Genomic DNA, 17,023 nt, shown 5'->3' with positions numbered 1-17,023 from the left:
GAATAGACTATTTACCCACTCCACTCCATTACACATAGTAATAAGTGTAAAATCTACAATCCCCTATTTTCCATTTATCTTTCAACCCACCACAATTAAGCCCATCACATGCAATGTTTCCCATGACCCGCAATCAACGGCCACGATCAAGCCCTCCCAAGCCATGCTGCATCATGAGCCGTCCGATCTGTCCAACTCCAAACTTTAATCTTGCCGGCCCATTTTGGTAATTTTGGAAACAAACAATTCCCCACCATTGTTTCTCATGTGACCGACCACTAATCCTCCTTTGACCTGGCACTGTCGTCTCTTCTTGCATGTATAAGACCTAACATATTTTGATTCACCAAATACTAAACCAAAAAAAAATCAACCCTTTACCTTAATTCACTGGAAAATGGAGAAAGGCGGTGGAGGACTGGAGACGGAGCTGAGGCTCGGGCTGCCCGGGGGGGAAGTGGATATGAAGAATGAGAAGAAGAGGGTTTTTGAGGGGTGTGAGGATAGGGCGGCGGTGTGCAAGAATCAGGTGGTGGGGTGGCCCCCGGTGGCAGTGTTCCGGCGCAAGAACAGCTTCAATGAGGGGAAAATGTATGTGAAGGTTAGCATGGATGGAGCTCCCTTTCTTAGGAAGGTTGATTTGACCATGCACAAAGGCTATTCTGACCTTGTTAGGGCTCTTGAGGATTTGTTTGGCTGTTTTGGAATTGGTGAGTTTCATTTCATTTTTTCTCTTGTTTAAATATTTTTTATTTTGATTTTTAAGATTTTGGTTCTTTTTTATGTTAATTGTGTTGGAATTAAGTGTTTGATCATGATTCATGCAGTAGGAAATTGCTTCGTACGTGATCATATTTTTTTCATATATTGTAATAGTTTGATATTTGGCTCTTGATTTTGTGAAATGGTTACAACTTAGGGGATCAACGAACTATATTAAATTTATATAGGTTTTTTTCTTTTACTTATGTGAAAATGCAATTTTGATGAAGTTCGTTCAAACATTGATTTATTAGTAAAGTATGTATTATTAAATTGTAAATATTTCATCATAGCCATAGAGTGTGACTACACAATACGTGGGCCTAATATTATGAATGGTCATGATTGCACTGATTTAAATTTAGGGTAGTATAAACAGTAATAACATGTCGAAATAGGACATTTTATGATTAATTCACGGAAGTATATATTTATTCGATCTTAGATTTATTTTGTTGATATACTAATCGTTGCTATTGAAATATATTATATTCTGAGTATAATAAATAAAGTATGAGGTGATTATGGGCTAAAAATCTAAGTATACCTATATTAAGATAATTGGTATGGATAGATCGGATAGTTTAAGATTTTATACAGTATGTTCTAGAAAATTTGAGAACTAACAGATCCCTTTTTTTCCTTTATTTTGGACTGCTCTTATTTTTACGTTACATCATCTATAGAATCGTAAATGTTACCTCGAATTTCTTGAGTAATTATAAAAGTAAATTTGAATTATCTATAATTTTCTCTAAATAAAATTCTTTCTATTTATAGTAATATGACATACCACTTTCTTTCTCTTCTACTCTTTTTTGCTCTGTCTTTCTCTTGCCTACTATTCAATTTGAACTGATGTTACTTTAATTATTTTTTCCTCTATGCCCATTTTATAGTAAAATGTATGTTTAGTTGTAGACTAGTGAGAGTATTAAATACATAAAAGATAGTGTGAGTTTTAAAAGAAAAGTAGAAACATATTTGAGAAGAAAAATCATGAATTTAGAGTCAAAAGAATCAACTTGTGACACGAAGGATGCAAACAAACATGAAGATGAAAAGATAGGAGGAAGAGAAATAAATTAATACTATCATTCAATTATGTCTTGCTATTGTCGGAGAAAGTACATGCACTAATTTATGACTACTATAGTCGTGTGATAGGCCTTGCTAGCATCCCCCTTTCATTTGATGATTTAGATGAGACCGAGTCTTATAAATCTTGTTCAATAAAATAGATAGAGTCTGATATTTAATCCGAGTATTATAACTCTTGTTAAAAAAACTAAATAGAGTCTGATATTTAATTAATTGTCTTGGATCAATTAAATCCGGATAATTTCTGGACAAGTTAATTGATCCGTGACACGCGTGGTCCCACACGTACATTTAAGGTTTATGTGGCGTGCAATGTGCACGCGTTTAAAACACAATAGACAACGGATAATTTCATATTGTCTGAAAAATAAATTTAAATTTCTAGAAACTAAATATTTGAATTTGATTTGAAATGTGAATAGGGGAAGCATTGAAGGAGGACGAAGAAAATTATGAATTTGTTCCCATCTATGAGGACAAAGATGGGGACTGGATGCTTCTTGGAGATGTTCCATGGGAGTATGTCCTTCTCACCTATTTATTCACTAATTTCAATTTGTAATTTGTTTCTATCGTAATTAGCTGTCGGGGATAAATTCTTTTGCTTGTGACTATAACATATAGTAGGGGAGTACAATTATTTATATAAATTGCCAATAAATTAAAATAAAATAAAATATGAGCAACAAATTTATGAAAGTAAGTACTCCATGTTTTTAAAATTGAGAGATTAAATTTGTGCAATGACAATTCCAAGTCAATACAAACATCATTGCTTATGATTATTGTGGGACTGTTTGGACCACCACTTTCTCTAACATTAGAATCTGTCGAAAATTTATTATTTTACCTTTTCTAATAAATAATCATCGCCTGTCTTTGCTGCAGAGTCATTCGAGGACTAATCAATTATTTTGATTTGTACTAATGTCGTGTCATTGTTGATTCTATAATAAAATACTTTAATTATAAAATTAATTTGTGTTGAATTTATGTAGGATGTTTGCAGAATCATGCAAGAGGCTGAGGGTGATGAAAAAGGTAGAAGCAAATGGTGTTGGGCTTCATGCAAAGGATCTTCTCAAGGGACTTTCCAAAGAGGATTAGCTTTAATTTGTGCTTTCACTTAGTTGAGAAGGATATAAATGTCTTTTCACCACTTTAATTAATCACTATCACTTATGAAGTAGTAAGTTTAATTTTAAATGTGACTTCAATTCATTATTATAGAGACTTGAGGTATTTGAAGAACTGATTGTATGTTTTTTTTGTTGAGATTGCGCTATTGAATTGGCATGTAAGGGTCCTTGCTTAATATGCTGACTCTAAGCAGTTAGTTTTATAGCACTGGAGCTGTTGTTGTTTAATTTCCAAGCATACTATTAATATTTATAAATGATTATATAATATATTTAAAGTTTGATGAAAACCATGCTAGATTCTAATCTGACACTTGACTTTTTGTCGATGGACTTTCAGAACTTATTTCCCCTCTTTTGATAGTGAGTAGGTTTGAATGTATCTTAATTTTAGGTTGGGTAAAGTGAAAACCAAGCTTAAATATTTGTTGTAAAATCATTGAGGATAACCAAAATAAAAAAATGGAATCGAATCGAATCGAATCAGTTGAATTTTTAGCAATTCGATTTTTATTAGAGGAATTGAAACTTATTTTGTTAGCCGTGGACAAATAAAATGTCCAAGAAAAAAATGATTTATAAGCAGATCAGATCAACAACAACAAAAAATTGCGAAGAAACAAGTATTCTATCTAGAACTAGTATATGTAGCATTGCATTATCAGTCAAAATATATTTCTATAATCAATTTTGAATTATATGGATTTTGTTATAATATTTTTGGTTAGTCGAAGGTTGAACCGAAACTCGAACTTATATTCAAATTATTTCAAGTTAGGTTCGATTCTATCGGGAAAATAACTTTATCAATAACCATTGGCTATTTTTAAAAATATTAACTAATAGTAGTACTCTCTTTCTCCCATGATAGTTTGAATTGTATTTTTTTTAGACCGTTAATTGAACGGTTTCTTTTTTAGTAAAAGTTTTATTTTCTTTATTTCTCTTACTTTATTCTTATTTATATTTATTTTTTCCACTTAACCTCCAATAAATCATTTCTCAATTTCTCTGTAGAAAAGAATTAAATACCTAACTAAGGTGGGACAGATATAAGGTACTGTACAATTTTAGAATTTCATTTGAATTGTCAACCAAACCGACAAATGAATACCAAACAATTACTCCACTTAAACTTGACATTTATTGACTAAATATTGTCGAATGTATTATCAGTGGATTATTTGAAAAGCTTAAAGACTATGTATAGATAGAGACAGATAACACAAATTCCCTTATTTTATTGTATGGGAAATTAAAAAAAACGTCAAAACATATTGAAGCAACAGCAAAATTGGAATATATTGGTATCACTATATCGTCGAATTTTGTGATTACGCTCATTCCATAACACGATTTATTTCCAAAAATGGAATACGTATTCGTGTTAAAAACTAGCGATTAGTGATAGCGTGTCATTGTCTATATTGATGAATCTTAATTATTAAATAAAATAGACCTAAATCCTCATCTATTGAATTAATCAACCACGTATATTTTGCGCTATTAGATAAGATCAAAGTCGATTATTAATTTACTTTATTTGTTTCACGCAGCTGGATTAGAGCTGTTTGTAATTTGGTGCATGCATGAATCGAATTAAAACTTCCATTATTAACATTAATTTACATTGCAATAAATTTATTCATTTACATATTGTTCAGAGAATCAGATTGATCTACATTCAAAGAACATAGAACAAAGATTAAACCAAAAAAGTAACAATTTTGTGTAACACGCTCTAATATGGAACAGATTCTATGAACCTATATTTTAAAAAAATTTGTAATCAACCAAAACTAATCTCACAGATTAGATGTGTTTATGTGATAGAACTTAATAGTAATATATAAAATGATTGTCTATCTTAAGTGCAAGAGATTCTAATCAATCACAAGCGTATCACTAGTTTTCTGGCTGATTTTGTGAAATCAATTGAGATATTTGTGAAATCTTGTCAATCTACTCTCAGCATATACGATTTTGGATTAAATTAATGAAATTTATTTTTTTTCGAATTGAACTTAATTTGTGACTCCATTTATGTTTGGCTAGATTAGGCTTTTGAGTTTATGAGTGATCAAATAAGTTCAAACACTAAACTTAAATTTCGGCAACTTTATAAGCTTAAATAATTGCATTTTAACTCCAAAAAGGAATTGACATATATAGAAAACTGACAGAAAACACATCACAAAGTTAAAAGGCAAAAAGCTGATTTATTCAAACTCCATTAATTAAACTTATTTAAAGCTATAATTATTATTTCGATATCAATATTACACGATTTTGTTCCCCTTATGATTTAACTACTTTTTCAAAAATAATTTTGTTGGTGTCTAAATGGTGATTAGTTTATTAATGAATATTGAAATTTAATTAAAGACTCTCCTAACTTGTGAACCAAATCATTTTCTTTGATATAATTTTGAGTTTCTTTTACTAGACTTATGAACTGTTTTTGGATACGAGACATTCTTTCTCTTTGTTTAATAAAATCTGTTTTGCTATTATAATAATCATAAAAATTAAAGTATCTCCTAACTAACTTAGCCAGTGATTAGATTCCACTCTCGTTTTCGAAATATTCGAAGCACACCGTTTTCATTACGTGGTCTAATTAGGATTATTTTTTAAATAAAAAATGGCAGGTTGATCGAGGCCAGTTTAGTTAAGTTCGTTGAACTAGTTTACTTAAATTAGTTAAGTGCATAAACATGAAGTCCGATCTCAAATATTAATAATCTAGAATTCGAAAAAGCACAGTATAAAATAATGTTTTAGTATAAAATAATTGGAGACATGTTTCCTTGTCGTGCTGTCAAATCCCCATATTTATACATGCATGTCCGAATTATCAGTTGTATGTCACAATGTATAATTTTTAATGTCTCCTAAACGAATCTAGAGTTTGATGCATATTTGTTTGATGATAATATCTTTGATTTTCTACTTTATTTGATATTTTAATGATGGTATGTTATGTATAGTATGAATTATTACGGTGATCAATCGCTATATACCATTAAATGATAATTATATACGAATAGTACTATTTTGACAAGAGTATTAATTAATATGAAATCCATTTTTTTTAATATTTGGGTATTAAATGATGGGCCTATTTCTTAAGCCTTACCGACCGTTTATAGTATTATTTTTATGAAATCATAAAATTCCCAATTTTTGAGTAAATGAATGAACAAACGGTCCCTATCAACCAATGAATGGTATAAAAATGATTTTACAAATTTTAAAATCAAGATGAAGCTATTAAGAGGGTAATTTTTTAAGCCTTGCCGACCTTTTTATATACTTTTTTTTAATAAAAAAACATGAAATTCGCAATATTTGTGATAACGACTCTACAAATTAAGGTCCCTACCGACCATTAGTATTTTCTTTTCTTTTTTTGGTTTTTTATTCTCATAAATTGTCAACATAATTATATCTCCACCAAAAATATTTACCAAATATTTTATTAAAATTCACACATCGTGCGATATGAACTAGTAAAGTGAGACAGGAGGAATTAGATTTAGTGGAACTAACTATGACTTGCACGTTGCTGGAACAATAAGAAGTTGCAATATTTATTTATTTATTTATTAATACAACAAAATATTGGTTGCTTTCTTCCAAAGTATTTTAATTATATTTCATATTTTCTATTTTATCTACACAATCGTGATAAATATTTTAATTCTTTTCGGATACATTTTAAAAGGTGGTGGCAATAATTCAGATGGTCGATATCCTTGTATAACGTTATAAAGCACATTAACAAATCGTGCAATTGTAATCAAGTACACAAAAAATCTTTCAATTGTAATAATTTCCCATGTCTAACCAATTTAGGAAATAGAACTCAATTATTTTATATACTTTAATTCATGAACACAGCCGAATATTCTATTCAAAGACTGAATTATTTTGTGACATGATAATCATGATAGGTTATTTCAATCGATTCGCGAATATGGGAATATAGATTTTACTAGTCAATGGTAAAATTTTGACACTTGCTGAATCCCTAATAGTTACTTACTCCTATATAAGACTTGAAACTAAAAAGCAAATATGAATTTATGTACAAAGAACAATGTAAAAGTTAATTCCGTAAAGAAAATATTTCAACGTATGGACATAGGCAAAACTGCTCCTCCCCCCTTTACCGCAGTGAATATATAAAAAGCATTGATACATTTCATTGATTAACAAAAAAAAAAAAAAAAAACTAGCAGGGACAACGCAGTTGGCAACGGAGAAGTAGATCTTGCTGGAATATATAAAAAAATATTGATACATTTCATTACTTTTTTGATCCACTTTTTTTTTTTTTTTTTTTTATAAATAGCAAATGCTCGAGCCACAAGACGGCGAGCTACAAAGAGGCAAGCCCAAAGGCCAGACCACCAACAAAAGCGAAACCCCCTACCTTCCAAAAAGGGGTCCAAAACAAGCAAAAACAACCAAACAAAGCGGCCTCAAAAAGCATCAAACCACCCATCCTCTCACCGAGCCAAAACCCATAACAAAGCCACAAAAGAAGGAAAAAACAGCAAGAGCCCGGAAAAATAAAAAGTTCAGCACAACCTACCCCTTCGTGGAGCTCTTGTTCCTTCCCAGCCTTTGACAACCTTCCTTTCGGGTTTCCAAAGCGCTAAAAGAGTCGCTTCTTCTCGACCTCCCAGTTAGGTTTAAAATCTTAGAATGCCATTTTGTTTCTAATATCCCAAATTGTCCACGCGACAACATAAAACATGGCAGTCCACAAACGCTTATCAAATCTTTTGAACGGAGTACCCACCCAAGAAAGCAGACATGTCTTTGGATCTTTGGGAAGACAAAAAGATAACTCCCAACATTTGCAGCAGTGACACAAGAGATTGCTCGAAGATTTGCAACAAAAAAACAGGTGTTCAACAGTTTCAGTCTCTTCTTTGCACAAAATGCATCGATCATCCTCAATTCTAGCTGCTCCCAATCTGAAAAGCCTCTTTTTAGTTTTGATTTTTCCTTGAAGGAGAAATCAAACTTGAAGAAGAAGGGAGTAACACTTTCCTTATATTTTATAAAATCTGTAACGAAATTGATCGGAACTTCTTATCATGAAGAAGGGAGTAACATTTTATGTATCATGTGTTAACCTTTGAAACATTTGATGAGATTGACTAAACATTCATATTTTTTGTATGATTTTTAAAATGCACTTCATTAATCCAACCATATTCTCTGTACAAATTTTAAAATACGTAAATAGAAAAAGTTAATGAAATATATAACTCATAAGTGCTTCATATTTTAATTTTAAAATATGACTGGAATACGTTCATAGGATATGGAGTACTCTTATTTTGTATAAATGAAATAAAACTCATAACAAACTGGTATCAGAGCCAGGTTAGGTGGCTATGGGTCGGGCCGCGACCCATGTTTGTGTCGACTGCGTTTGTCCCGATGTGATCTGGTTTGAGGGGGAGGTTTGTTGCAGTCGACGATCCTAACAAATTATCAGAGTCTGGTTATCGGTTAGGGTTTTGAATTCTGCTGCGAGGGTTTTGTCTGGTACAAATTATCAGAGTCTGGTTTTCGGACTAGGGTTTTGAATTCCGCTACGAGGGTTTTGTCTGGTAAATCGAGATGTCTGCTCTGAACGTGAATTCCGCTGCGAGGGTTTTGTCTGGTAAATCGAGATGTCTGCTCTGAACGTGAAGGTCGACAAATTTGGGATAAGTTTCTTCGTCTGGCATTGTAATGATGCGTTTGCAAGATGAATTCGGTTTATTGCAAATCTGAAGCAAGGAAGGAGAAGTCTGTCATCTGGCATTGTAATGATGCGTCTGCAATGGAGAATTCAAGTCAAGGTGGAGATTTGTTAGTATGCCTTGAATCTGTATAGGATTGTGTTTCCTAATTGAAATAGGATTATGTTTCCGAATTAGGATAGGATTTTATGTGTGCCTATTTATATAGGAGTAGGGCACATAATTCTTTGATCTGACAGATCTAATCTGTAGCCATAATCTGAAAACACTCCGAATACAATTTGTTCTTCGTTTCCTACCCGTGGAGGTAACCAACAAAGTTGGTGAACCACATAAATCTATGTCTCTTTACGTTCTTTTGTTTGTCAATTACAGTATTACCTTGTTTGTCATAACAATAACAAAATTAGACTTTTTGTTGATTAGTGGATAAAGTATACTCCCTCCGTCCCAAGGTATTAGACCAACTTTCCTTTTTGGGATGTCCCAACATATTAGACTCATTTCCTTTTTTAGCAAAAAGTATTTATCTTATTTTATTCTCCACCTACTTTTTTCTCTCTTCTCTCCCCTACTTTTTCCCTCTCCCATACTTTACTCTCTCCACTTTAACTATTTAAATATCAATTCCTTAAATCATGTGTCCAAAAGAAGTGAGTCTAATACTCCGGGATGGAGGGAGTATATCCTAACAATTTAATGAAAATACGTGATTATTAAGGTGCTCGGAATGTTCGAAGTAGAGCTTAGCGCGTAAACATACCCATCTCATTAATGCGGGACGAGCCAACGAGTCCGGGCTACGAATGCTCTTAACTTAGAGTAAAGGTTAAGTAAAAAAAGGCGATGGGTGGCAAATCTCTCTTTGACGGCCACGTGTCGGTGGCGGAGAGAGAAAAAATAGCTGGTCCTGAAATTGAGAGTTGATTAGCCGACAAACCCACAGGTTCACATGCGGAACCGGCCCCACTATTGAATGCTAATTGGGTTTTGTACATTTTTTCTTGTTGACTTTGTATCAGTTTTGCCCAGACAAGTGGGGCCCCCATTTCCACCTTATAATTTTCAGTTTTCACCTTGCCTTTGCTCAAACCAGCACGGGGCCCGTGTTTCTCTGCATCTGCGCTACAACTTTCTCTCCGTGCACCCCCTCCTTTCTTCATTTCACATATTTAGGTGATATATATAAAAGATTTCTTCATTTAAGTTGTTCTGCTACTCAATAGATTAAGTTAAGTAGCTCATTTCAAAATTTGAGATAAAGTTAAGTGGCTCATTTATTTTCATTTTGATTCATCTCATATAAATAGTCTTATTCTTATTTTTGATAACTACTTTATTTTTAATTAGGTAATGTCTCATTCTCTGTTAATATAACTCAAATTACTTTTTTTTCCTTTCTATTATTCTACTAATTGTGTATTAAGACTCATTTCATCTGAAATGTCTTTATTTTTATTAGATAGATGGAGTATGATATTTATAGTTGGACGAAGGGAGTACTATAATATTGTCACATTCAACATGCATGTTTATTTTTCTTTTTTTTTTGTTTATAATTTATTTTAATTATGATGCCATCTTTGTATATTTAAGATAAATTCATTTTTCTCTATACTCATTAAAATATCCAACTATTTTCTTTTATCTTGAATGGGAGGAAGGAGTACTATATATTCGAATTTACTCAAATTATGAAATTATCTACATAAACTTTTTTTTTGTAAATATCCATGATCTAATACTAATATGCTTTTGGGCTGAAATAGAATAACATAAATCAGAATCAAACATGATCTTTGATACGCCAGTTCAAAGGATAATGTTCTCGATTGTATTGGTAATTTTTATTTCACTTTCTTCATTTTTATAATCAATAACTTAGATGAGAGATATGGAAATCTCCAGAGGTGGAATCCAAGTAAGATGAAGATTAAGCAGTTCTCCAAAAAAGCAATAACAAATTGAATGAGAATTAATGTCTTTTTATTGGAAAGGATTTCCCCCTTGAGATTAAAATTTTCTGTTTCTTGCCCAACATTATCACTTAGGAAAACTACACAACCCAACCAATATAATTTTGTGTTAAGTTGAATCTAATCACCTTTAATTATATAAAGCTTCTCTAATTGTTCTTTATAAAAGGGGCATATATTTTGACCTAGTGATAGTGTTTCGGACATTTAGCTTCGTGGTTTGAAAATAGACTCTGAAATATCCTTAAAAAATATTTTTAAAAGTCATGCTATGATGGAATTTGATTTGTTAATATGTTCTGTATAAAGATCGAGAGAAAATTTGAGGCCAATGCCTTAAAACAGTAAAATATTAGATTTATACAAGAATTGAGCCAAATAATTATTTAAAACTTATATGGAATTGACAACAAATTTAGTGACCCATCCTGCCAAACTAGTGGTGTCATGTTACATCAATTTACATTTGTGAACTCCATGTTAGCCTTTACGGCATGTATATTTACATTTACAAAATAGTAATACTTCTCATATATACATATGCATATTTTGTATCATTCGTACGCGGTACGTCACATACGTATCCCACGCACATTTATAAAAACTTACTTACTTTAAAAGCAATAATAACACTACACTGAACAAAGTCATTTTTATTTATACTGAAATTGATAGCACTAGGAAAATATATAAATTAGATTAAATCATCTCGTTTTGTGATTCAAATCCTGATACCACACTCATCTATGATAGATGTGGATGAGTACAATGCGAGTATTTCATTTTTTAAAAATTTCTAAAGCAAGACTGTAAACGTCCAATGCAATGTTTTTTATTTCAGTACAACAAATTGTTTACGTATTGTATAGAATTATAAGGGATATTAGCATCTAATATCATGAAACTTTCAAAATATTGGGTTTTTCCCACGAACTTTAAATTTGGCAAATAATATTACAAACTTTATCATGAGTTTGTTTTTTCCCACGAATGAAAATATTCCCATAAATAATATTATGATACGGATTTTTTTTCATAATTTTTCGACAACAATTTTGAGAGCTTCAAGTTTTTCAATCTTTGAAGATAGTTTTTCTTGAAGCACACCCTCCAAAATTGTTCTTCAATCTATTAAAATAACATGAATTTTTTCATTCGTGGGAAAAACTCAACTTTTTGAAAGTTTCATGATATTAGATGCCAATATCTCAAATTATAAATAGTAGTACTACTACTATTTTGAATAATATAACCTGCAACTAATATATACGACCTATGTCCGCTATTAGTAGTCTCATTTCTTGGTGGCACGAGTTTTAAGAAATGTTAAGAAAAGTGAATGGAAAAAAGTTAGTAGTTAATGAGTCCCATTAGTAAATAGTGGAGTAGTAGGTTTAAATGAAATATGAGTGAAATGAGTTAGTGAAATGTGAGACTGAGACTCCTATTCGCAGATGAAAGGAGTACCTCCATCCCTCGTACTATTTATTACTACACATTTATACTATCTTCGTCCCACAAAATTAGCTCATTCTATATTTAGTATTATGTTTTTCTCTCTAATTATTTTCCACTTTAATAATTCAATTACTTTCTTTTCTTTTTCTATCTCTCTACGTTACCAAACTCCCATTAAAACTTGAGTCAGTTCCCAAATTTCTTATTTTTACGAGATAGAGGCAGTAAAATACAGTTTTATTGGAGTATATTTATATTATTTGAGTTCGGTTTTAAAAGTATTCCATAAATAAAACATCCATTGCATTTATAAGTTTTAGCTGGACCAGCTACACCAATGCTACAGAAGAAAGAGGCCCCTGCATTTTACTCATATAAAAAAGACAAAATCGTACCCCGGTGGGCCCACATGTCGGAAAGGCACTCAAAATCACAAAACACGCACACCCACACGCTTACCATCACAACAAATCGACTTGGAAATCATAATCGCTCATCATCGGACACGCGTCGATCAGCCACTGGTCCGTCGTTTACCCACACGCTGACGTCTTGTTTCCTCCCCTTTATATCAAGCAAAAACCAAAAACAAAATATCACACGCAAAAAAGTTCAATCCCAAATAGTCAAATCTTTCTCCTCCCGCATTCGTTGCTTTGATTTCTCAACCCAAATCCGAAGCATTCTGTCGGAAAAATGGAATTCTCCGGCTGCCTTAAAACCGACCTTACGCTGGGCTTACCCGGCGGATGCGGCGGCGCGCCGCCCAAGCCCGGCTCCAAGCGCGGTTTTAGCGACATGGTGGATTTGAAACTCGGTGCAAGTTGCGATCACGACGAAGTTAGCATCTCGACACCGCCTCCAACAAAGTGAGTAATTGTTGTTACAGACTACTGGTGTGAGGTTTATAGACTAAATGAATTTTTTTCTCGGTTATTAATGTGAAATATGTTGTTGATTTTTAGGGCGCAAGTTGTGGGGTGGCCGCCGGTGAGATCTTACCGAAAAAATGTGATGAAGAGCTGCAAATATGTGAAAGTGGCTGTTGATGGAGCTCCATATTTGAGGAAAGTTGATCTTGAAATATATTCTAGTTATAAACAACTCTTGGCTGCTTTGGAGGAGATGTTTACATGCTTAACCATTTGTAAGTTTATATCAAAATAGTAATTTATTTTATTTTTTGGTTTTTTTTATAATTATTTTTTTAATGTTGAAAATATGTATTTTGGTGATTTTAGGTAATGTAATGAATGAGAGGAAGATCATAGATTCTACAAATGGGATAGAATATGTGCCTACTTATGAGGATAGAGATGGAGATTGGATGTTGGTTGGAGATGTTCCTTGGAAGTAAGTTCTCAATTTTGATATTTTATTTTGTTATGAAATTAAATTAAGATCTAGATTTTACTGATAGTATTATAGTAGTATTGTTTATTTATAAATTTTTATTGGTTTTGTGCAGTATGTTTGTTGAGACATGTAAGAGAGTGAGATTGATGAAGAGTTCAGAGGCTATTGGATTATGTAAGAGAATCATCCTTGATTAAATACATTCAGTTTTAGCACAAGATATGCATGCTTATATATTGTGATTTGGAATTTATGTAATTAATTTTTTTTCTTCTTTTTTGCAGCTCCTAAAACATCTTCAAATGGGTTAAGCATGAATTGATGAAGAAGGATTCGGCGGCAATGGATCTCTTGGTTTAGAGATTCTTGTGCATATAGAGGCGTTTCTTACTTATTCTAGATCTTAGGAATTTAGTTATATGTAACAAACTTTTATTATAGATTTTGGTGATTTAATTTCACTTTTGGAACTTTGAAATATACACCACTTATTCCAATAATATGTTTGTTATAGTAGTTTATTAGCAAATGTCGAATCTCTTGTTTTTTTCCAAAAAATATCGCAATCGTTGATCATAAATGTACTATATATTATGTCTCCACTGAAATATTGTTGGATCCCAATGTTTTACATATGAAAATAGCTATACATAATGTGCTAGTTCTGACCTATTGATCAATCGAATGATTGTTTTGACCTAATATTTCTGATATTCAGATCTATCCATAATTTCTGGCTAAGTAATTAAACGACATTGTTTGTTGAGCTTTATTGTATAGTACTCCCTCCGTTTTATAGTAATGGAGGCAAAACTTTTCGGCACGAAAATTAAGAAAAATTGTGTTAGGTGCGTTAAGTAAAGATAGAATAAAGTGGAAAATAAAAAAGGTAGAGAGATGAAGATAGAAAAAAGTAAGAGAGTAAAGTAGGTGTGGAAAAATTGTAATGACTTTTACTAAAAAGGGAAATGACTCTATTACTTTGAAACAGACGGAAATGGAAAAACGCCTCTATTACTATGGAACGGAGGGAGTAGTAGGTTGATGGTCATTCTCTTCTAAAGTTATGTACTGAAATTTAATCTAGTTATCAACAGCTCTTGGCTGCATTTTAGGACTTGTTTATATGCTTAAATTAATTATTTATGAAAATTTCATTTTAGCAGTATTATTTTCCTAAAGTGAAACTTCAAAAATTATACACATATATATATGGACTTAATAATAAATTCTAATAATTAATTTCAAAATTAAATGTTAGAAATAATCCCTATATTAATAGTTACATAATTAAACTAAATTACGAAAAATTAAAATTGAATGGAAAAAACTGAATTTTTTTATAATGGAACATCACCAAAGTGGGAAAAAAAATTAGTTGTACTTTTTATTAGGTGAATTAGTTGGATCATGAGCTTGACCCATCTGTCCAGCTCTCCTCTGAACTTATGTTGGGCCTACAGCCCACATTTTATGGGCCATTAATGTCAAGTAAACAATTCCAAAAACCGGTGCTTTTATATTTGAATGGATCATTAGCAAATTTATTGCTTAATTATAACTTCAATTTAAGGTCAAAACCAGTGCGGAAAATCTACTAGATTCGCTCAATCGCTTTCGGCCACCGACGCATCTGCGGTGAGTATATATTTCATCTCTCTAAATCGACCAAAATTGAAACTACAAAAACTGCATTGAAAAAAAAATCCAATCTTGACGCTTTTCTTCGACTACACAGCTCCATTTTCGCCCATCTCAGATCTGCTCTCCTAGCCAGGTATGACAAACAGCAGTCTCTCTACGAAGAATTCCACAATTCTTCTCATTTCCTTCGATTTCATTTTCTAGGTTTTATTCCTTTGAGAAATTATGCCCAATTCCGTAGCAGAGCCGCACCACCAAAACGGCGTCGCAGATCCAAAATCGAGCAACGGCAATGCCAGCGGTAAGCCGTTCAAGATCTTCATCGGCTACGATCCGCGCGAGGATCTCGCCTACGAAGTCTGCCGCTACTCTCTATTGAAAAGATCTTCGATCCCGCTCGAAATCCACCCGATCAAGCAATCCGAATTGCGCGAAAAGGGGGTTTATTGGCGTGAAAGGGGGAAATTAGAGAGCACGGAGTTCTCATTCTCCCGTTTCCTCACTCCATTCCTCGCCAATTTCGACGGCTGGGCGGTTTTCGTGGATTGCGATTTCCTATACCTAGCCGATATCAGCGAATTGTTCCGATTGATCGATGAGAAATACGCGATCATGTGCGTTCAGCACGATTACGCCCCTAAAGAGACCACGAAGATGGATGGGGCCGTGCAGACTGTGTATCCGAGGAAGAACTGGTCTTCGATGGTGGTCTACAACTGCGGCCACCCGAAGAATCGCGTGCTAACGCCCGATGTCGTGAACAAGGAGACGGGAGCGTACCTGCATAGGTTCCAATGGCTTGAAGATGGTGAGATTGGTGAGGTTCCTTTTGTGTGGAACTTCCTTGTGGGGCACAATAGGGCGGTGGAGGGTGATCCGAGCACGTATCCGAAGGCGATACATTACACGCTTGGGGGGCCGTGGTTTGAGCAATGGAAGGATTGTGAGTTTGGTGAGCTATGGTTGAAGGAGTTGGAGGAGATGAGGAAGGATTAGGTGTTGTAGGTCTTTCGACAATGTAGGTTCGTGGAGGAGGGGGATTCGGATCGTTGGCATTTGTTTTGAGAGGATTCTTTTGCTGGGATTGGAGTTATGTGTTTGTTGGTTTATATGTGAATGTTGTTTGGTTGTGTGAGGGTTGTATTTTTTTGTGATGGTTATTGTTTGGTGAAGGGGGATTATGTAGGATGGTTGGCTTGATTCAGATTGAGTTTTGTTGTAGCATGATTGAAGTTGTCCTGAGCTATATAATGTTGAGTCATCTGCAGAGAAGGATGAGATGTGTTTGTTTGGTAGTATTGTATGAAGCTGAGAGATTGTTGAGGTGTTAAAAGCTAAAATAGTGTTTAGTAGTAAAAAATTAAAAATTGACCTCCATAAAAGAGGCTAATATTTACCTCGGAGTGAAGTAGTTGTAAAATTCTTGATGAGTGTAAACTAGAGTTGTACAATTGGATTGAGTCAAAATTGATATTCAAAAACCCACCAAAGCTAAGCGAAATACGTAATTGATTTTTCAATTGTTAGTATTCACAAGAAAAGGAAGATGGAATGGTTTTTTGTGGTGGCAACTGGTAGGTGGTAACTGATGGTTTTAAAAAGTCAAACTGAAAAACGTGATTGATTTTTCAATTGTTAGTATTTATAGTAGAATGCAAAAAAGGAAAGTGACTGGTGTTTTTTGAAATTTGATAAGAAAAATTGGAAAAACTAGAATAAATAAAAATTAAAAAATGGGGTGAGAGAGGCTCGAACTCTCGACCTCAGGATTACTCAGAAGCTATGAGACCTACGCGCTAGCCAACTGCGCCACCACCCC

The 17,023-nt window shown here is 33.1% G+C and overlaps 2 protein-coding genes, 1 non-coding gene and 1 pseudogene across 4 annotated transcripts; 3 read left to right on the top strand and 1 right to left on the bottom strand.

Annotated features, from left to right (window-relative positions):
* Positions 1-345: 345 nt before the first annotated feature.
* On the top strand, positions 346-3,230 carry LOC125204672 (auxin-induced protein AUX22-like). The gene is made up of 3 exons (XM_048103380.2): positions 346-710; positions 2,286-2,382; positions 2,862-3,230. Exons 1-3 carry the CDS (start codon positions 398-400, stop codon positions 2,968-2,970), a joined length of 519 nt encoding a protein of 172 aa, XP_047959337.1. The 5' UTR covers positions 346-397; the 3' UTR covers positions 2,971-3,230.
* Positions 3,231-12,796: 9,566 nt separating this feature from the next.
* Positions 12,797-14,060, top strand: LOC125204411 (auxin-responsive protein IAA17-like). Its single transcript, XM_048103072.2, has 5 exons — positions 12,797-13,073; positions 13,170-13,351; positions 13,446-13,557; positions 13,673-13,734; positions 13,845-14,060. Exons 1-5 carry the CDS (start codon positions 12,901-12,903, stop codon positions 13,880-13,882), a joined length of 567 nt encoding a protein of 188 aa, XP_047959029.2. The 5' UTR covers positions 12,797-12,900; the 3' UTR covers positions 13,883-14,060.
* A 1,114-nt stretch (positions 14,061-15,174) lies between these two features.
* Positions 15,175-16,600, top strand: LOC125203816 (protein CDI pseudogene; annotated as a pseudogene). Its single transcript, XR_016132441.1, has 2 exons — positions 15,175-15,337; positions 15,409-16,600. The product of XR_016132441.1 is annotated as a protein CDI pseudogene (transcript).
* Positions 16,601-16,938: 338 nt separating this feature from the next.
* On the bottom strand, positions 16,939-17,023 carry TRNAM-CAU (transfer RNA methionine (anticodon CAU)). The gene is given in 2 exon segments: positions 16,939-16,974; positions 16,986-17,023. It is a non-coding gene; the product is annotated as a tRNA-Met (tRNA).

This window comes from Salvia hispanica, chromosome 6 (assembly GCF_029641045.1).
Source record: "Salvia hispanica isolate PSC_SH4W2 chromosome 6, Shi_PSC_v1, whole genome shotgun sequence".
Classification (NCBI taxonomy): domain Eukaryota; kingdom Viridiplantae; phylum Streptophyta; class Magnoliopsida; order Lamiales; family Lamiaceae; genus Salvia; species Salvia hispanica.
Note: the sequence above shows the minus strand (reverse complement) of the source record. Positions and strands in the feature narration are given on the sequence as shown.

Excerpts from the sequence above, each read along its gene's own strand:
- LOC125204672 (XM_048103380.2), top strand. The coding sequence starts at position 398 with ATGGAGAAAGGCGGTGGAGGACTGGAGACGGAGCTGAGGCTCGGGCTG. Across the intron at positions 711-2,285 it reads GTTTGGCTGTTTTGGAATTG|GGGAAGCATTGAAGGAGGAC; the intron begins GTGAGTTTCATT and ends AAATGTGAATAG. Across the intron at positions 2,383-2,861 it reads CTTGGAGATGTTCCATGGGA|GATGTTTGCAGAATCATGCA; the intron begins GTATGTCCTTCT and ends GAATTTATGTAG.
- LOC125204411 (XM_048103072.2), top strand. The coding sequence starts at position 12,901 with ATGGAATTCTCCGGCTGCCTTAAAACCGACCTTACGCTGGGCTTACCC. Across the intron at positions 13,352-13,445 it reads GTTTACATGCTTAACCATTT|GTAATGTAATGAATGAGAGG; the intron begins GTAAGTTTATAT and ends TGGTGATTTTAG. Across the intron at positions 13,735-13,844 it reads TTCAGAGGCTATTGGATTAT|CTCCTAAAACATCTTCAAAT; the intron begins GTAAGAGAATCA and ends TCTTTTTTGCAG.